The sequence below is a fragment of the Porites lutea genome, chromosome 3 (assembly GCF_958299795.1).
Source record: "Porites lutea chromosome 3, jaPorLute2.1, whole genome shotgun sequence".
Classification (NCBI taxonomy): domain Eukaryota; kingdom Metazoa; phylum Cnidaria; class Anthozoa; order Scleractinia; family Poritidae; genus Porites; species Porites lutea.
This window is the reverse complement of record NC_133203.1, coordinates 46,773,708-46,795,124: the sequence shown is the minus strand read 5'-3', so window position 1 is coordinate 46,795,124 and position 21,417 is coordinate 46,773,708. Positions and strand designations below refer to the sequence as shown.

At 37.8% G+C, this 21,417-nt stretch overlaps 2 protein-coding genes across 2 annotated transcripts in view; both read left to right on the top strand.

Moving 5' to 3' along the window:
* LOC140932399 (adenosine receptor A3-like) lies at positions 1–5,167 on the top strand. Its single transcript, XM_073382011.1, has 3 exons — positions 1–600; positions 1,643–1,653; positions 4,358–5,167. Exons 1-3 carry the CDS (start codon positions 357–359, stop codon positions 5,165–5,167), a joined length of 1,065 nt encoding a protein of 354 aa, XP_073238112.1. The 5' UTR covers positions 1–356.
* A 4,741-nt stretch (positions 5,168–9,908) lies between these two features.
* Positions 9,909–21,417, top strand: part of LOC140932398 (polycystin-1-like protein 2) — a 35,020-nt gene continuing 23,511 nt past the window's right edge. Inside the window, exons 1-6 of the mRNA XM_073382010.1 lie at positions 9,909–9,996; positions 14,987–15,038; positions 16,203–16,416; positions 16,971–17,392; positions 19,095–19,463; positions 20,172–20,387. Of these exons, the coding sequence (XP_073238111.1) occupies positions 14,987–15,038; positions 16,203–16,416; positions 16,971–17,392; positions 19,095–19,463; positions 20,172–20,387 (1,273 nt within the window). The 5' untranslated portion in view covers positions 9,909–9,996. The remainder of the gene's footprint in view (positions 9,997–14,986; positions 15,039–16,202; positions 16,417–16,970; positions 17,393–19,094; positions 19,464–20,171; positions 20,388–21,417) is intronic.

Here is a 21,417-nt window from a genome sequence, read left to right as displayed (position 1 = left end):
TCAACTATAGATAGGGTCAAAACTTTATTGTTATATTGATTTACTTTAGTCCTGGTTCGCAGTTTCAGATTTTTAATTAAAATTGCTATCCTCATTATAAACGTAGTAACTTATTTTTTCACAGAGAATAGAGTTCACAAAAGACACTTGAACATCTGCTTCGCAGGTCTTAAAATAACAGTAAAAATTTTACTAGAGCAAAGCATTTGCTTCTTTCGCTGCCCTTCCAGGTATGCAAAGCTTTGGCGATGTGTCGATGTCAAGTAGTCAACTAAAACGTTTTTTTTTTGACTTGCAATATTGTCAATTACTGGTATCTCATTATTGCAGCGCCGTTTTTTGCCTCCGAGACAGAAATGCAGTCCACATTAGCCTTGGTATATAGTGTTATCATGACAATCGAAACGACAGTTATCATTATCGGAAACTCTTTCGCCGTTTTCGTTTTCTGGGGTCGGATACGTTTTCTCAAACGAGCCTATTTTCTGTTATTTAACCTCGCTGTGACTGATCTACTTGTTGGTCTAACAGAACTGATGAATACAGCATGCATTGACGACCATTCGACATGGCAGGATTGTCGTAACTATAAACATCTGGGCAAGTCTTTCTGTCCTTTTCTCAATCTTTTCGTTACTCAGTCTCCTGATTATTTCCCTAGAACGTGCTTTTGCTATTCGCTGGCCTTTTCGTCACAGAGTAGCAAGCAGTTCAATATAATTTTTATATCATCAGTATTATCACAGTCTGGACAATTGGGCTTGGTTTAATGACCTTGTTTTTGTTGGAAACGTATACCAACAAGGTAGGGGCTTTGACTTCAACTCTAATCGTAAGCGGGACAAAATTCATTTCGCTTTGCCTGATCTAAGTGACTTACTTAAAAATCAGAAAACGATTAAGAGATACAAATCCTGCAGTTGCACTAGAAGCGCACAATCGGAAAACAGTCGAACAGAACGTCAGGTTGTCAAGAACCATATTCCTTGTAATCGGATTGTTGTTCGGACTTTGGCTTCCTGTATAGAGAACTAAAGTGATGACGTCATAAAAATGAAATTTCTGAAATTATGGAATTTGTCAGGATATTCTGAAAGAACAATGTCCAAGAGGCCTACTTGCCAAAATCCCAAAAAAATTTAGACCCAAAAAAAATTTAGAAGGGTTTGTATGGAGTTTTGTAAGCATAACTGGGCTACGATCTCAGAGACAATTTGCCCCCAAATGCTCATTTTTGGCAAGTAGGCCTCTTGGACATTGTTCTTTCAGAATATCCTCACAAATCCCATAATTTCAGAAATTTCATTTTTATGACGTCACACTTTAGTACTCTATTGGTTATGTATTATCGTCCTCTTTTACAATGTATGGTCGAATGACATTTATATGCCAGTCATAATTCTACACTCAGGCAACTCGCTCGTAAATTCTATTATGTACATCTTTAAAATGCCTATATTTAGAGCAGTGATAAGGAAGTTCATAAGGAAGTGGGAAGTGGGAAAACTCTTCTTCCTTGATCAAAGCTCTTCTGCTTTCAGCGACTTCATATTTGATTGGACTGAGGTACCTCTTTTAGTTCTGGTGGTGATATTGATAAGCATTGCCTTATATTATAATGAGTCAGGTTATTCTTCGACAGGTTCAGACTCAGTAAGAACATGGTGTTGCGCTAAGTATGTTAAGAGTTTTAAGAGAGTTAGACCAAAAAGGCTAGTGGCTTTCTTTCACAGTATGCTATTTAATGGGCAGCAGTATTTTGTTGACCTTTTTACGACGTACTCAGTGTCGTGCCTCATAAAAGGCTATAAAAGGTCTACATCGTATTGCAAAAGAGAAACTTTTGTTATTGGAGAATATAAAAGATAAAGATTTCAAAGACCTCTTCGAAACTTTTTTTTTTGCTAGATAGGGCATAGTTAGAAGAGAAGACTGGTTTTATGAACGACGGCAAACATCAAAGATTAAAACGACCAAGCTGCAGTTTATGTTGGGAGTTCCCAGTGACGGTGCGCAATTCTTTTCCTTTGTTGTTCACAAATTGTGACAGAATAAATTAAGGCAACGTTTTATTGGACAGTGAGATAAAAATAATAGGAATGCCATTGGATTTTGTGCACCTTCAAGTCCACAAAAACTAAAAAAATATAACAAAGGAGTCTGACGGGCTTCATAACGTTACTTCCTGGTTTGCACTTTCAGATTTTTAATTAAAATTAATATCCTTATTGAAAAAGTAGTAACTTATAATTTCACAGATAATATAGTTTACAAAAGAAACTTAAACATCTGCTTTGGAGGTCTAAAAATAATAGTGAAAATTGTACTAGAGCAAAAAATCTCCTTCTTTCGCCGCTCTCCCGGTTCGGCCAAGCTTTGGCGTTGTGTCGGTGACACGCAATCGTCCACTGAAACTAGAGGGTCTCAGTTGTTTGGCTACTAGAGAAAATATAAACTTTGAATGTACAATTTATTGAGAAATAAATATAAAAATTACTGAACGGTTTACTGTTTAAACATTTGTACCATACTACGAACTAACTTTTCGTTGAAAACGTATTTTCCAAAAGTGACTAAGATGCCATGGGGTCTATAATTGGCCACAGAATAGACCATAATGGGGTAGGGGTAGTGGTTTTGAGGGGAGCTGGGCAAGTAGTTAAATCAATGAAAACACACTTTGTTTCATCTTCCACATTTGAGGTTATGGACTCGATAACAGTTATATTTGTCTTGCAGGAGATCGGAGCTTTCAAAGAAATAAATATACATACATGCATACTTTATTGACTATCCTCATGGAGGCTTTTCAAAGGCAATAATTCAATTAATTTCATACAACAAAAAAGATAATAATTTACTACAATAAAAAAAAACCTACTTCGAGGACGCTTATTTATTTACAATAATATTTATCAGAAGTATAATGTATTGATAAATTTAAAAGCTTGTAATTAAAAACTCTAATAAGAATATTCACACTAAAATTTAAATGAAATGATAAAAACTTAAGAATCTATAAAATCCTTGACCAGTTTGCGTTTATAATTGAACTTATAATTAAAGGCAGATACTGATTCAAAAGTTTCAAAATGGCTATCCATGGAGGTCCAGATACTGACTATTCTATAATAAAACGTCCTCTGATGACTGATTAGCTGACTTGAAAAGTGGAATGTTCAGCATCTGCGAACTTCTCGTGGCACGCCAGCTTATTTCTCGTCGCTAAATGAACTGGGAGGAAAGGTACTCCGGCACGCGGGAAGTAAGGCATTTAAAGGCCATGATAGCGTTCCTAAAGTATAACTGAGTTAATATGCAATTCAAAATAAATAATAAAGAAGTAGTAGTTTGAAAATAATCCCCACAGAACTAGATATACAGTAAACCTTTATAACTATGTACGTACTTATTTTTTTTTTGTGTGGGTGGCAGTCAGTTCAGGAGCATAACGTGAAGAAATTTATTTGGATTAATATCTTGATTATTACCTCAGTACGTTTTGTGTAGACAAGGAGGAGAATATAACCCTTAAAATTTCATCAATAATGTATAGTATATAAATATAAAAATCTGTTTCCAGAACGTAATTACTTTTTGCTTGTTAATATTGTGGCACAGAAAATAAACAGTGCACGCATTACGTTTCCAACAGCACATCTTTCAATATAGTTGGTTTGTCTCAGCCTGATCTTTTTTTTCAATTTCCTTTTCAGTGTTTCTGAATTTACAAATTATTTTTTTCTGAACAGATTATAATAACCACCTTTTGATTCCCGACAACCTAAAGATTTAAGTAGATTTTTTTAGCCTTCGAATTCCTCCAAAGTATAATCGTCTTTTTTTTCGTGCTTTTTTTGTCACGGTTGTAATGGTAACGAGAACCTGAGCCTGCAGGCAAGAATATGAAGAAAATTTTCGTGTGTCTTTTTATTACACTTCCAAAGGAGAGAAATCATCTCCGGATGCGACAAAGAAACTTAATAAGTTTTCGAATTGACTGACTGCCTGTTAGGAGGTCCCAATAAATTTTGCGATTTAAGTCAAGCTGTTAATCAATCATGTTCATTTATTTTGGCAGTTGTCTTGCTATTCATGTTCCTGGAAAACTCATTCATTATCAATTGATGATTTGCTTTTTTTCTAAACAGGGTTTTTCAGCAAGGATTTATTGAGTTTGTTTTAACACAGGATATCAGTGAACAATGCAAACAGTAATTATTGAAAACAAATCATTAAAACTCGAAGAGGAGTCGACTTAAAGCCTCGATTTATCGTCCGGCGTTATTTAAATTCAGGTGTGGCGCATTTGAAGGACACACATAAACCCTAAACTGTCTTCCTTCACTTTCTGAAGATGTTAAACACAGAAAGACTGCTTTCGTGGGTTATTATTGTCGAATCTTCACTCGTCTGCATTGGAAATGTCGTTACCGTGTTGGTGTTTTGGAAACAGCGAGTTTTACTAAAGCGGGCGTGCTATCTGTTACTCAATCTCGCTTTTGCCGATTCACTCGTGGGAGCAACAGAACTGATACATGCAGCTATTCACGAAAGAGCGTTTTCTGGGAGTCCTTTAGGGATATTGGGTGCGCTGTTTGCGAGTGTTTCGCTCCTGTCCCTGGTTTTGATTGCTTTGGAGCGAGCTTACGCCGTTCTTTGGCCGTTTCGTCACAGAGTAGCAAGCGCTCGAAACTACATCATCAGTATAGTTTTGGTCTGGATAGGAGCCGTGTGCTTGACAATGATGCCTTTAACATCACTTCATCTCGCTGGCAAAGACGGCAGATTGCCTTCATATTTACTCGCAAACACAGTGATTCTAATTTCACTTTGCCTGATAATAGTGGCATATCTGGCAATAAGGAAACGGTTAAGAAGCACAAATCATACATTCGAAGCCCATTACCGAAAAAGCTTCAAACAGAACGTTAATTTATCTAGAACATTATTTCTTGCCGTCGGTTTGTCCATTGGACTTTGGCTTCCAGCAACCGCTACTTACACTGTCCTAGCCTTTCACGATAAACAGCCGTTTACTGATAACAACGTCCTAATTTTTATGGCTACAATTCTATACCTTGGCAACTCACTTGTTAATCCTATCGTTTACAGCTGTAGAATGCCTATGTTTAAGGCAGCAGTGAAAAAAAGTTTTGAAACATGAAGTCCGCCATTCGAACTCGAACTAGCTGACTTGTCTTTACTCAGCAATTCATGTGGTCTTAAATTCCGATTTACTAGTGTGGAACGCCACGTCCTATCCAATTTCGTGAAAATGTGCCACTCTTGAAAAGTGGCGTCACCCTTCTGATTTGAGGGCTCAAAAAATTTCAGTCATGATACTACTACACGAAAAATTTCTGCTATTTGATTAGCTTAGAGCAGCAGTATTTCAGCTTAATTTGAAATAACTGCATATGAAAATTACAAACCTTTTGTGGGTAGTTGTATAAACAAATAATACCCTGATTTGTACGTGATATTTGGCATAAATACCACTTGTAATATTTCAAAATTGTCTCAAATTTCACTCGTCTACCGGCTCGAGAACTTACGTATAACAATTTTGAATTATCACTCGTGGTATTTATTCCAAATATGCTATTACCTATACAAATTCAAAGAAAAAATCTAACAATTTCGAACGAAACTTGGCCAGGCTTTTGGAGCTCTTTTTGTGTTGGTGTTTAGTATATCTCAGTTCCTGTTAATTTTGACTCTTCTTTGTTGATGAAACGCTACAAAAGAATGGAAGAAAAACTGCAAGAGACATTTGACCGCTCTGCCAGTGTCAGAAAGTGAGCTCAGCGGGTTTGCGGTAGCCTGCGTAGCAAGCGTTTCCGTTTGGTTTCGGAACAAAGAAAGACCGCGGAACGGGATTCTCAGTTTGGCCGCGCGAGAAATGAAACAAGAGCCGAAAAATGAAAGTGGGGGGAGGGGCAGGGGAAGGAAGGAAACGCTTTCAGACAAACCCCTCGATTTTGAAAACCTGCGCCTGATTGGCTCAGTTAGTCGAACAATGTTGACATGTGTCGATCAAAGGTTTGTTTCATACTGAGAGGAAGGTATGGTAGGTTTTCAGTGGTTGTTGTTTATTCTGGTCCGCAAGATTTGCCCTCCAATGCAAGAACATTTTCTTTGACTGGACCTCTTTTGAAACGTAAGGCTCTCCTTGCGACTAAATAAGGGCTTCAGGTCTTTTAATTTAATCTGAATAACTAAAAGCGATTTTCTTTTGTTGTCGAATGCAATGGTTTCCTCCAATGTGTCATGCTGGGCCCAGCTCGTTAGTGTTTTTTTTTTTCAGGGATGTTGAATAGATGGTGATTTACAGACTGTTCTGTTAGGCGGATTAAAAAGACAAATGTCCAAAGCCTGTGTTATTGGGTTCCCATACGCGTCTTCTGAAGTTCATTTCCGCTCCACTGAAAGCCAAACGTTTTATCGGTCAATTATGACAGCTGATGACAGTATCAAATGTCGGTGCGAGAAATCAGGCATGACAGGCCAAGTGGGCGGTTTTCAAAATCCCGGGGTTTGTCTGCAAGCGTTTCCTTCCTTTCTTCCCCAAACCCTCCCCGCTCTTTTACTTGCGCCATTTTTCGCGCGGTATTTGACTCTCGTTCCTCGTTCTTTGCTCCTAAACCGCACGGAAACGCTTGCTACGCATGCTAGGTTTGCGGCGAGGGAAATTTTCTTCAGCCAATCCGTAAAGCACTGTCCGTATCTGGTTAGCGGCGCGTCATCATTATGGAATTTCTGCACTCGGTCGTCAGCGGAAGTCATTTCGCAAGGAAACTAGTGGTGGGGTCGCAAAATGTCGGCTGTTTTCTCAGGCTGACGTTCACCATTTCCAGGGTATTCACGGTGTTTATTCTTTGTCGCCACCTTGAATTTTTGCGAGCGAGAAGAAGGAATGGAACTTGGGTCAAATAGAACGCGTTCTTCACCAAATAAACCTTTCAGTCGACGCTTCCGAAATTTTTTGGTTATTGGAAAAAGCCCTTAGAGAAATCGTCCCTCTAAGTTAACTATTCCGACACAAGCGAAGGTAAACACGTTGAAAACTGTAAAAAGTTGATTGTACTGCGTTACAAGATATAAACTAGCCTGCGTCGCAGACATAATTACGGACCTTAAGATCCGACGACGGCGACTGCAACGGGAACACCACAAAAGCAATAGGTTTGATAACCAAAACAACAATTTTGCACGTGCATCACGCTTTTTTGTACATTTCTTTCCGTCATTGCACGACTACGACGTGAAAATGCCTAATTTCACGTTGTACAGAGGAAGTACAATAGCGACGAGGAAATTTCCTCTCTCTTTCTGAATTTGGATACGGTTCTTAGGAATTCAACTGGGTTCGCCTACATTTGACAAAGTTAGTGACTTGGAGTAACCGCAATGAAGATTGAAAGGAAGCGAATTCACTTTTTCAGCGACGTTTTCTCTGCCGTCGCCGTCCTCGGATCTTGACGTCCCTAATTTAACCTCGGGAAGTAACGTCTGCGAAGCAGCGTCGATATCCTTGTTCTGTTGCCCCAACGGACTCAACGAATTACCGAAAGTGCGTTTCGAATTTCCTTTAATCTTGATTGGCTAATGGACAATGACATTTTTTAATAGGGTAATCATGGCGCGTACTCAAACCACTGGTACACAGGTGGTGATCCAGAACAAGGATTCGGCGCTGTTTCGCTGACGGGCTTAATCAGAGTGAGGTTTCGGTTTGTAGCCGTTAACAGCTGTTTTGCCATTTTTGTGACCAAGCCAAGTTCAGTTGCCCGGCGTATCACGTCGAAGGTTCGGTTTTTGAACTTTTAAAATAGAACGAAAGGGTTCGGTTGAGTTTGATTGAGTTCGTTCATCGAACGAAGTAGAACTCACAAAAGGGAAAGAGGAATGGAATCGCCAAACCCAGCTTTCCACTTCGAGACTATATTCATTCAGTTTATCTCTTTCTATACTTCACGAAGTAGACAAAAGACATTGAGAAATCACAGGAACTTTGCCTGCTTTTTTTCCTGTAACAATAACGTTTCTCTTTATTTTATTATTATTGTTTTTTCACTCTATTCCCTACCCCTGTCCCTTTTTTCCTGTGACGCCACAAGCAACCCAAGTGTAATATGAGAGTTTGTGGTAAAAATATTAAGACTTAAAATACTGAATAAAAAGAATAAATCGGGTAAAATTACTGAATAAAGTGAAAATGACGTTACTTGGTGTTCTTTTTTTGTCTTCCTGCGAAGCGGTTTAAGCACGATTTTGCCGGTCATCTGGAGGAACGTTAGTTTCCCTAACCGAAGCATTGGACAAAAATTGAACATCTGATACATTGTTTAATTTTTAACCATCACCGTTAATAACTATCTAGGACGTTCATACAGCACTAAACACCAAACAGCGTAGAATTGGTCTCCTTCTAGGGGAAACTTTCACACCCTATGAAACGTAACGCTATAATGAATTTTATTCTGAGTTTATTTTGTGTGAGGGTAGGGGCGGCTGTACCGAACTGCGGTCAAAACGACATTCTTCTGCCTTGGCCGAGTAGAGGCATCCAATTATTTTATTCCTAGGCCTCTGTATGTGTTAAGTACGTGCGCGTTGTTTAAATTGCTAAATATATTCACTTAAGGAGAGGTTATATCACTTCTGAACAAGAACTAGGGCGTATGTGTACGTGCTGGAAATCAGCAGGTGTTCTCTGAAGGCCGGCAAGGTCATTGAAGCTAGAAGAGCAATGAAAGAAGCAAGCTTCGTTATCTTGTGATTGAGTCAGAATATCCACACATTTCAGTTATCACATTCTACTTGATAAAAATTTATTTGGTTGTCTATTAGTATAAAAGCTGGGGCGCCGCTTGAATTAAAATATTTAATGTTTCCTGAGGGGATTAGTAGAGAGAATTCCTTCTTGCTTTCCCGCAATTTTCTTTCTTTTCGGTATTTTTCACTTACATTAAAAATTGTAGAAAAAGCAAACATCCTCTCTCTGGTCATGGAATAAAGAAGCAAATGAGAGTTTGGATGTGCAGAAGAAAGATCTGAAAATTATGAAGATTCGACGTAAACTTAACAAGATGTTTACTGTTCTGTAAAACAAATTAGGCATGCAGGTGGCAAAGTGTATTACGTTAAAAGGAATTAATTTTGTGTCATGAGCATAAATTTTTAGCGATGAAAGTTAACTAAGTTAGAAATAGTTAAGTTGGTCATTGGTCACGCTTTCGAATTTTTGTTGGTTAAGTTGTAAACTTCGTTTATATGTATACACCATAGCACTTAAGAAATTCAATAAATTTTTTAAGCGTTTTACTGTTAATTAACTTCTTTCTTAGATCGAATCTGGCAAACTGGTTATTACGAAACTATTCAAACAACAATCACGTATCTGACTGCCTTATAGAAGCTAGAATTTTACTGGAAGCACGTTAAACTTTCTTCTTGAGCACTTTTCAATATATGCCATTTAGATTGGATACTCGACGTTTTTTTCATAGCGATATTGAAAAAATATTAAAAGTTCTTTCCGTTCCTATTTAATTATTATGCAAATTTGAAAAATAGCCTAGAATCCATGTGTATTATGCCGCTAATATGTCAATGAGAGTCACTGTTTTCTGCTGTTTAACCACGCAAGTTTCTACTGCGGCAATTTATTGGACTTTACAATTTGAGAAACTAACTTTGTGCTAAAAACTTATCCTGGATTTGACGTGCGCGTAATTATTGCGCAGTATTTAATCTTTAGGTTTTAATTTCCATCAATTTCCATGTCACGATATATTACACAAGAAGGTATGATATGAGTCGGTAAATTATAGATATCACCACGGCGGGTAATAATTAAGGGTCAGTGACATAAATGCTATGTAAAAGAGATGTATGACGGAACGTGTGCAAATACGGAGCGAGTGGAACTTGCAAGGTCAACGTGAGAAAATTAAAAAAAAGGGAGGAAAGAACAGAATAAAACTCAAGGTAAGGAAAGCTTTAATTTGTGTCTTCAAAGGGCGTCATAAAGAAACGTTTTTTAAAATTAGTTTTGTAAATGTTTCAATCTGATCTAATTTTAAAAAAAGCAAACAGTAAAAGTTAGGTGTTCTGTTGTTAAGTATAAACTTAAGTCAAAAATAGGCAGGACCGCTTTACTTGAAGACTGAGTTAAGAGGCTGTAGGAAATGGAACTTCATTTAACCTTGCCAAAAAATTAATGGATCACTCCTCTTTGTTTCTCTCAAGGACTCTAATCCATATCTAATCCAAAACCTAGAGGTTAAAAGTTATGATTTTCCTTTGCAATTTTGGAAAAAAAAAATGCTTTAAGATATCTTTAAGGTGACTAGTAGATGTCATGAAGAGAATAGTAAACAAGTAATTATTAAATAGGCTGGAAATTTTAAGGACGACGTCTCCCATACAACAACTTCCGTCGCTCGGCTATAGCTTATTTTCAATCAAGTCACATCAAATTTTTATTTACTTAGTTAGGAAACGAGTTTATCTCATGTCGATAAGATAAGAAGATCGAGTTTAAGTGAAAGAAATACAGCGAAGATTTCAGAAAACTATTTCAAACGATTACCCTCTCCAACCGGATGGGAAGTTTTTTTTAAGAATAATGGAAATTATTTTCAATGAATTCTGCAATTCGTCAGAAAGAAAAAAGATCCCCTGCGAAATTTTGGTAGGCACTCCTTAAAATCCGGAATCAGTAAAAACGTTATAAACCCTTCTGCCACATCAGGCCGACCGGGTGTCTATCAGATGACTGGCTTGTCACTCGTATAATGTATTTTGTTTAACAGTGACATAAGCTCCATTAGCAAATGGTTTCAAGTCTAAAATTTCTAATTGTTAAAATACTCTGCAATTTGATCGGAGTCAGTTGGAATTACTCGGTTTTCTTGGGATTCTATATGTTTAAAATAACTTTAGTAAAAGACCTCATTAATTCAGTAAAAAATAAGCCGATATCTAATGTGAATTTGAATTGTAAAATACAGTGCATATAACTGAAACTTCCTGAATAAAAAGATGACTGAAAAAGGAAGTTAAAGACGTTAAAATAGGAAAACATATCTGATTAAGAGGTCTGGTTTTATCACGTTCATCTTCAGATTTTGTCGGTCAAAAACGCCTTTTAAACAAATTACACAGTTTTGTTTATTCTGATATGGTGGGTTTTGTTTCTGTTTGCGTTTGGCCTCAATCCATTATTATTATCAAACTACATGCAATATAATGGGGATATTTCAATTAGAGTCTATATCTATCTTAACCGAAAGACTTTGATATACAAAATTACGCAGATAAAAGTTTTTGGAGGAGCGTCAGATTCTGTACTGAACCCTCCATGAGAGACCCTTAAACTGTTTGCAAAACTGACATTTCGGTTCCACATTGTATGTGGTCATTGAAGCGTACGTTTATTTACTCAAAGAATGAAAATTTAGACGAAAATGCAGAAGGGGAAATAATGCAAGTTATCCTATTACGTTTTGTGCTCATGTGCGAAGCCAAAGTACAGTTCAGACTGTTGACTTAAAGTGGCTGTATGTTTAGTTTCGAAGTTAAAAGCAACATTAACTTATTTTCGCGGGTTTTCTATAAGAGACAGGGTCGAAAGTATAATACTATCCGTATCTAAGGTTAAACGAAGACAATTCATACCTTAATAAATCACTTAGGTATTTAGGGGGAAAGCCGTTAATTGCTTTAAACGAAAGAAGCGGTATTTACTTACATATGAATGTCATCAATGCGAGCCTTAGAAACAAGTACAAAACAAGTTAACTATTTTGGAGGCTTGCCCACCCAGGACGTTGTGCACGAATGAAAAAGGTCTTGTTGCAACTAGAAGGAGTCCCCGGCAGAAGGAGCTTGAGGTGGGACACCTCACTGATAAGGGTTTTAAAAGAAGAAAAGCTTATTAAGAAGACGACAAAGAAATAAGACGAAAAAATATACATATAGGATAAAGCGTATTTCGGTTGACTGTTAGCTTTTTATTCTGTGCAGATAAAAAGAAAATCGAAGATTATAAAATAAGAATCTTCGCAACCTCGGCGATAGCCTGTGTACACAGACTCCCCTTCCCCTCAGGAAAAATCGGATTGGCACGTTGGGAAGACAATCTAATAGCATCACACCAAAGCGCTCGGTAGCTTTTTATTTCTTCCTTTATGTAGAGACTCAGGCATTATAGCCCCACCTGGTTTTAAAATAAAAGGCGCAAATTATAATGTAGCCATTATAGCAACGGTGATCTTTTCACATGTGAAGTTATCATGTTTTTCGCGGAAAAGCTCACCTGGTATTTCACTGGTGTTAACTCTTTAAGTCCCAATAGTGACCAACAGCAATTTTCTCCTAACGACATCCACACATTGTCATGAGAGTCATGAGATGAAGTTATGAGCATAAATTAAATGATCACCTAAGAGAAAATACGTTGATCTTTTATCAAATTCTCTCAACTCATTCTTTAAGGAAATATAATATAGAGACCAGTTTGGAGAATTTGTATGTGGATATTGGGGCTTAAAGGGTTAAAATACAGTGAAACCTCCATTTAACGAACGAGGTCCTCGGTATAACGAATGACATTCTTAGTCCCAGTAATAGTAAACTGGGAAAGAACCTCGATATAACGGAACCTCTTTATAGCGAACAGATTTGTCAGTCCCTTGGACGTTCGCTATATCGAGGTTCCACTGTTCAGTAATAAATATTGTTATATAGCTGAAAAAGTGTCCCCGACTGCGCACACTAGCCTCTCAAAGGTTTCAGTGCAACCCGGTTAATTCAGACACCACGGTGACATGCCATGGTGTCCGTATTATCCAGATGTTTGCATTAAGCAGGTTCTCAGAGAAAACGCCACGGACACGCGTTTTATCGGTATAAAGACTAAAGCAGGCATTCTTACGAAAAATAAATCTTGCTTCATTTCTTAATTGTAAGTGTAACAATGAAAGGAATCTGTGAGTGTGTGACTGATGCTTTTGGCTTGCGACTCAGCCAGGAGGACTGAATATCCACCGTTTTTGTTAGGTTTTCACTGGTAAAATATTCAGTCATAGGTTGTGCACAGATTAGCAGTGTCTGTAAAGCGGGGTTGACGGTTATGGGAGTTTTGTGACTCGGGACACTAGAAAATATAGCAATGTCCGTTGTCTTCATTAACCATGTGTCCATTTAAGAGGGTTAATAATGTTGGAGAAAATATATGGATTGAGCTTTTCATCGGGCCAACAACTCCCAACAATGTTGGATGTTAAATGTTGCGTCCGTTTGCACACCCAGTTGAATGTTATTGCGTGTTGTTGGGAGTCGTTGCGCAAAGTTTGAAACCAGTCAACTCCCGAAATTTCTGTTGTTCCGTAATCGCCGAAGGGTAGCGCAACACTGTTGGGTCCGTTTGCACAGCTATTCCGACATTCTTCCAACGATGCACTGCAGGTCCCAATATTTTTGGGAGTTGTTGCACACTTTTGCACACCACTGTTAACACGGACGCAACAACTCTCAACATTGTTGACCCAACAATGTTGGGAGTTTAAGAAAAGTCTCTGTCACCAGGCAACGGTGCAAAACCATTCGTTAATTAATAAGCATTCTGTTCAGAAATAAACCTAGTAAAAGTTAAAATTTAACTTAAAAGTAGCTCGGCTGATCTTACTATGTTTAAGGTTATGTTAGTGTTACATATTTACATAACCTTTAACATATCGTGAACGGGTCGGTATAACAAAGGCATACAATTTTCCTCATAAACAATAATAATTGTAATGAATTTCTTGTTCTGATTTATTACAGTCAGCAAGGGAGTGCGTTTATTTGCCTTAGATCCCTTAACAATAACTCATCAAAATCGAAAATCTTCTTTTAGAGCATAAATATAAACTGAATAATTATTATTGCAGCGGCTTCCTTTTGAAAGAAGGAATTACCAATGTTAAATAAGCGAAGTAATTGATAAGCGTCCTGTTTTAATAGTTACAACTGGTTAAATTCATAAATAACGCCTCAATATGTAGAACCAACTTGCAAGGCATAAATTGAAATAACTATTTTTCTAGTGTCTTTTTAAAAGGAAAAAAGTGAACGATGTTTTATTAATAACGGATGTAATTGAAAAGCAACTTGTTTAAAGTTGGAACAGAAATTTAGCAACATACAGCTGAGAAAATAACATATATGCAGGAAACAGTAATACTTTGCATGGTAAATTAGCGCCAATTAAACCTACATTACTTAATCTAAATTTTGGAGGGTTGAGGCGTATTATTATAGCTCTTCAAGAAAACCGTAGAAGAACCGCAGAGGAACGGTGTTAGAAGGTATTAAGACAGGTATATGACTAACTAAAAGGTTAGTTACTAAAGGACGTTTGAAATAGTTTTGTGTTTGTCGTTTACTTTTAACAAACAAATAATGTTATTTTTTTAACCGCCACTGAGGGGCTCGACGTTTTACAATTTCTCTTCTAGCCTCGGAAATCTTCACTCGTTTAATGGCTTGTTTTTATTCGTTCAGTATTTGTTTGGTCTGTGGCAAAAACATTCTATACAGAGCAGTCGTTTAAAGGTATGGAGGAACAATTGATTTCATGTAATACTCACGAGGACACGTCCGAATACGTTTTCAGGTGTTCGAGGTCTAAAATCAAATTTTAAGCACATTTTTCCAGCCAGCTTTCAGAGGTTGACTCTTCAGAGGACAAAAAAAAGATGAGGATATAAGAGATGATAAATCAAGTGTAATTTTCGAGGCATTTTCTTAAAATTAGCTCAAGGTTACTTAAATATTCCTGGGGTCGTAGCCTCCCGTCTTTCATATCCTATAAAAGACGGGAGGCTACGACCCCAGGAATATTAACGTAACCTTGAGCTTATTTTAAGAAAATGCCTCGAAAATTAACAATAATTAGTAATGCTTTAATCGATCTTTATATGCGTTCTTGCAGATGCAGAAAGTTATAATAACGTTGTTATTTGGAATCGTTTACAACTGCCATGGTAAGTGAATAACAGCATACAACTGGCTTAAATATTGCAAAAGGCAATTTTAATTTTATTCGTTAATCAATAATTAAAATCAGAGTGTAAAAGTGAAGGTGTTGTTGTAGATGTTACTGATGTTGTTGTAGTTGTTGCTATGTATGTATGGATTTATATACGCAACCTCAATATTTAATGACTGTTCAAAACTTGTGTATACTGCAATCTTTATTAAAAATACACCTATATGTTTGCAAGGCCATTCTCTCTAACTATCTGGACCATTCTCTCTAAGGTTGGGGCGCATTTAACGAAACTTTTAAGAGACCAGACCTTCGTCACTTTTAATTGAGAATTTTGTTTGTAGATCACTGACCATACTTCTATACAAACATCTAGATGCATCGCGCCTTTCGTACTGTAACAAAAGCTAACAAAAAACGTAGAGATATTCTGAGGAGACGATAAATAAGTCTTGTAACCGGGTGTTTACACCACAAACCTTCATTTTGTCAAATGACAAACAGCTAACACTTTCAAGTTGTATTACGCGCAGCAATTATATATATTGCCTCGTGACTTAAGCAGAACTAAGCCGAAGTGGTATGAATCCCAAGTAATGTAATCCAAGGTGATCGTTACGACTAAAAACTCAACTTCTACTACTCTTGAACCGCTCACGGTTTGGCGAAATTCCTCTGACTTCATGCTCAAATGAAAAGATTCAAACATTGCCAAGAGAGAAGAACTTTGCATATCAAACGAACGTCCGGGTAATTTAATTTTGTTTTAAATTTATCGGTATACTCTTATTTACTGCCCAGTTCCTAAATATTGGTAATATTGGAGCAACGTCTTTTATTCGCTACTTTAGAAACTGAAACGAGAAGGACAAAAAGGGGACTGCGGACCAAAAATGTGTCCCGCAACTGTTTCTTTCTCAGAGGACAACGTTGCGTCCAGTCATCGCAAAGGCCAGGGTTCGATTCCCGATCAAGCCTGAGTTTTTTTCAGGTTCTTTTCCAACCGCTTAGGTTGTTCATTCTACCGCGAATATCATTTTCACTTTCCCTTTTTTATCCGCAGTTCAAAACATGATAATTTAAAAACATTCTATCTGCCATTTATAATCGAGGCAATCCCTGGAATAATAACACTGGGATAACATTCTTATGGTTACAGGATCGCCACTATATCTAGCAGTAGGCTACTATCCTCTGACGTCATCTACCGCAGCCAATGATTCCAGCTTATCTGAAAATCCACCTGGACAACTTGCTAACACACATCCCTCCACTGGGGTTTATGGTGAAAATGGCGGTTCATATTCATTCTCCGGGACTCGATCACCACCCAGTTATATCCGCTTACCTTCATCCGATGCACTAGATACCAGGTGATTTCATTATCTGAGGGTCCACTGCGACCTCAACACTAAACATAACATTTATTATATTTGATTTATAAATACATATTTTTCTCACATTCATAACTTCACCAACGTAGCGAGGAAATGAGCATCACAACCCCAAATCGACCTTACATCAACCCCATATTAAACCTACAACAAAAAAGAGGGGAAGGAGAAGGGGGAAACAACATAAATATGGTGTCGGGGAATGTAAACAACTAATTTGTGAAGGAGCAGAGTGGGTACAGTAGTGGGGCAAGTAAAAAGTTGCGATTTTTGCTAGGAAATAGCTACAAATTAGTTGGCTAGTTAGTTTAAGTTAATGAGATTCCTCGGCAAAAAAGGATTATTCGATGTTGCATGAATTTTTAAATGTAGTGTAAGTCTATTTCTGGGTTCATCTATCTGGTTTCCATGGATTTTTCAATATAAATTTTGCATCGTGGGAAACTAATTGCCGACTTGTTCATCACTTATAAACGCCTCCACTGGACGCGTGCTTATTAACTTGGAACTGTGAATTTTTAACATTTCTGTAGGTATTCGATTACTCTTCTCGCCTGGGTGTATTCGGAGGGGACAGGAGGTGAAATAGTTTCTTACTGGCAGGATTCCAACTATGGCGTAAGCATCTCGATTGAAAACTCTCGCCCAGTCTTTCACCTGTATTCACGTGACCAATCCAACAAGTTCTCTTTGCCGAGTAATATGAAACTGCAGTCCAGTCAGTGGAGCCATATCGCAGGCTCATTTGACAACAGAACAGGAAATGCAATACTTTATGTTAATGGCATTCAAGTGGGAAACAAAACTGGCCTTGGAAGTTTAGAGCTTCAAACGGAGTACGATTTATGGTTGGGTTATCTTTTCAAGGGAAAACTTTCACAAATTTGGATATTTAACGTGTCGCTCGATAAACAGGAAATCAAACAAGTCATGGATTTTATGAAATCAACACTGAGTGAGTAATAGAAGTATTAAACTAGCAAGTAGTTTTATGAAAACATTTCCCCCAATTTTTTTGGTATAAGAAATATATGTCCTTCTCAGCTTAGAGGCAAGACAGTTTTTTCTTTTGATCGATCTCGCCTGCACTAACTTACCTTTAGGTTTTATTAGTTCTGTTTAAGTTAAAGGCGTAGTGGCCAAATGGTTAACACGACGGACTTTAGATCGATTTAAGCCGGTTTCAATCCTTACATTGGATTATTTTCTTAGGAAAAAGAAAATGCTCTACTTTAGTTGCGTTCCTTTTGACCAATCTAAATCCGGATTTTGCGATCCGAAATTCGATTTTTCTTGTCATTAAGGACTAATTCAATCTAAGATTGCAATCTGAACGATCCACCTTCGCACTTGGATCGTTCAGATTGGTATCTCAATCTGGTTTCAGATTTTTGTTCTATTCAACGAAACTGCTTTTCGATCGCAGAGAACGTGCTCGTTCATCAATAAATTAACACAGCGGGTCAAGGTTACTTCAGGCAAAAGTTATTTATACTCCTCCTCTGTTCTATGCCGCTAAAGGATTGTAGTATATTAAACTTACGTTCCACTCTAACTCTAAATCCGCAAGGAAGCGAAAACGATTGAATTTTCTCACTGTAAAACGATAGTGTGCAATGTGTGTGTATGTTTAGAGCGCGCTTCTCAGCACTGAGAGTTCGTAATGATCTTCTGAATTTTCTTGAATCGAATTCCAGATAATTTTAAGTTGACGATTCCCTGTATGAACTACCACTAATTAAAGAGTTACTTTTCTTTCCATTTCTCCACGAGAAGACACTTATTCATAATTTAGCGGAAAGAAGGAAAAAAAACGTTGTGTGGAAATTGAGAAGATGATCGGAGCAGCAGGCCGCCACTGTGTGGATCAATCTTATTTAAGATTTTTGTTTCGGCTACAACGAAAATCCAAACAATATGGATTAGTCTAAATCCGTAAAAAGGTTTGGCTAAAGGGAACGCAACCTTTATCTCTCTCTCTCCACCCACCTGTCGAAATCGGTATCACAGACTAAGTGTTTGAGAACTTTGCTGGGGATATCACTGGAGTGAGAGCTTGTGAGCAAACTCTCCATTTTCTGGCGAGCCGCTAGAACAACAACAACAACAACAATATAAGCTTTATTTGCATGACTATAATTATGTAGTTACAGTATTGCAAAAGCTTTAACATAAAGTTACAATTTACAACAATGATAATGCAATGCAATGATTACTACAGTTAATCAAGTTTCATCAGCATGATTTGATAACAAATTAGTACGTAAATCATTACATGCATGATGAGACAAATTTCAACAAATGTGAATTTACGGAAAAATTCTGTGTATTCATCAATTTGATTGTTAATTCTGTGTAAGATAGCTGATTTAAGTCGACAAAATTTTGTTGGATTTGATTGTAGAATTTCTTCCTTGGGATTGAGTATTTTGGACAATGGAAGAGATAATGAAATTCGTCTTCAAATTCTAGAGAAGGTGCAAGCGAGCGGTGAGCCCCTCGCCTCGTGTCTCCTTTCGTGTGCCGCTCATGCAGCTTCTCGGGACCCACCCAATTATATTCAAATGTCTCTGGCTGAATGGGGTTCATTTTCCTAAAGAGCGCTCTTACCTTTAATTTCCAAATTATCTTTAATTTGATTATGACATTATTTCTAGGTCCCACGAGCACTTCCTCGCCGGCATATGGAACCTTCGCATCTTCATTTGCTTACATTACTGCTGAAATCGCAATGAAAAGTCTTTTCACCCACTCAGCTCAGTTGGCAAGTGAAAAGTATGTTTTTGTGTCGCCCACTATCAGTCACACAGAGACAATCAGGATCACGTCGACAACACCACTCAGTAAACCGGTGACAGTGATGACTCAAAACGTATCAACTCCAGTTGTGAAAATTCAAAACATATCGTCAACTCCAGTCTTGACAAATCAAAACGTATCAACCACGGTCGTGACGAATTCTCAAAATATCAACTCATCAAGGGTCCTGAATTCCCAACAGGCTACTGCAAGTAGTGTCTCTCCAGGTAAGAGCGTAGAACAGGTTTAGATTTCGAGTTAAAAGGTATTGGGTGGGTTGATTTGCAAGCGGCATTTTTTGGTTGGACAAACCTAGTATACTAATTAAAGCAATAGTCAAGATCTGCATATATCGTCTCAAAGAAGAAGCCCTGACGTCGTGTTGGAATAGTGTTCTACCGTTAAGCAATCTCTCTCAACATTGCATTTAAATCATTATGGTTTTCAAACATTTTGCACATCCCAAATTTTGCGTTACAAAACAATGTTTGATCGTTTAAGCCACCTCATGAAGTGCATGACAAATACAAGTTGGACGAAAATATTTGATCGTTTAGCCGGGGCCTAACAACGATCATTTCACCGACCAAATTTCGAACCTCGCCACCACCATGTTTTGCAACCAGGTTGAGAAGAGCCCTCTCGACCTAGTCTCACCCGAACCAAACATCGCTCAAGCTGATGACGCATCTCACCACTTTTCATTTATGTCACCCCGATTGCCGAACCGCTACTGGAAAAACGTTTGGGTAGGAGTGTCTCTCTAAACAATTACTAGCAATATGAGGTGCTTTTAAAAGCTGGTAGCTAGCCAACTACTAGCTGCTACTACTTTAAGCAAAACTTCGCGGAATATTAGCCGTCTGTGTATCACATCACTAGAAAATTGTTTGCTCGGTAGGCCGGACGTGACATTATCTTTTTTTCTCTTTCAGTTGTGGACAATTTTAGGATAGTTGAACCATATCCTGAGAATATTTCTGCTTTAGAGTTTACATCTGCCCAGGTTACTTGCATAGCTTTCGATTCGACAGGATTAAAAACGCCCAAGAGAATTCAGTTTATGAGGAAAGACAAATTTGGCAGATACACAAACGTTACTACCAATAACAATACGTATTTTACAAGCGAGGCGATAGAGGTTGAGCAAGGTAGGTTTAAACATAAGATTACACTGAGGTTAGGTATAATTTGAGCACAATCTTTAGCAGAAACGTCTCTTCATTAAAAAAACGACGGGAGTATCATTACTTGTCCACATGTCGGTCGTCACTTTCTATCTTGGACTGTATTTTTCTTCATAACGCTTGATGGCCGTTTAATAGAGGTGACAACAATGGGAGGCTCCCGTTGGGACGCCAAAAGATGGCCGCGGCCGCTGGCTGAGAAGTGGCCGCTTGATAGAGGGTTAAGTTTCATTATTTTATACAATTATTTCGCGGGTTTCATTACTGGCCGCTTAAACGGTTGGCCGCGTAATGAAGGTTCAACAGTAGTAATGTGGAACATGCGTGGGTTGCCATGCCATGCTTGCATGTCCGGCATGCTGAATGAAGTTGTGTTGAGTTGCTCTGCTAGGCTTAAATTCCTGGTAAATAACTGTGTCCGTGTAATAATCCCCCTTGATCATGACAAGAATACGGCCCTTAACTTGCTCATGTGGTTCGCGTGGTAATAACAAAACCACGTTCTAAGCCACTTTCAGTTTGCCCAACGCTTTTTTTAAACACCATTTTCACGAACAATTTAAATAAAGCATATAGCGTAGTCTGGAAAAGCACTTACTTTCTTAAATTAACCCCTTTAGAAGAAGATCTGGAGGTCCAATGATTTCTTAAACCGCGGCCTAAATTAAACTTCGTTGAAATAACCGACCGTTTTAGTTTAAGCCTTTTAAAATTGTTGTAAATTACATGCTACGTACAATTTTGAATTCGTCTGTTTTACTTCTCGATTCACTAGAACAAAATACAACAAAAATAAAAAATACCATCCCCCGACTTGTTTGATATGGAATATTTAAGGCACAAATGAAAGCACACGTTAAAGCCTAAAGGAATATATAGTTACCAAGCGTTGAACAAAAATAACGATTTTTTTTATCAATTTTGCTGCATCGTAGGCAGTCTGTGACTGTGGTAACTTGATCATCTAAGGCTAAAAGCGAAGCGTCCATTTATA

What these genes read in the sequence shown, in the direction of transcription:
- LOC140932399 (XM_073382011.1), top strand. Translation starts at nt 357, where the DNA reads ATGCAGTCCACATTAGCCTTGGTATATAGTGTTATCATGACAATCGAA.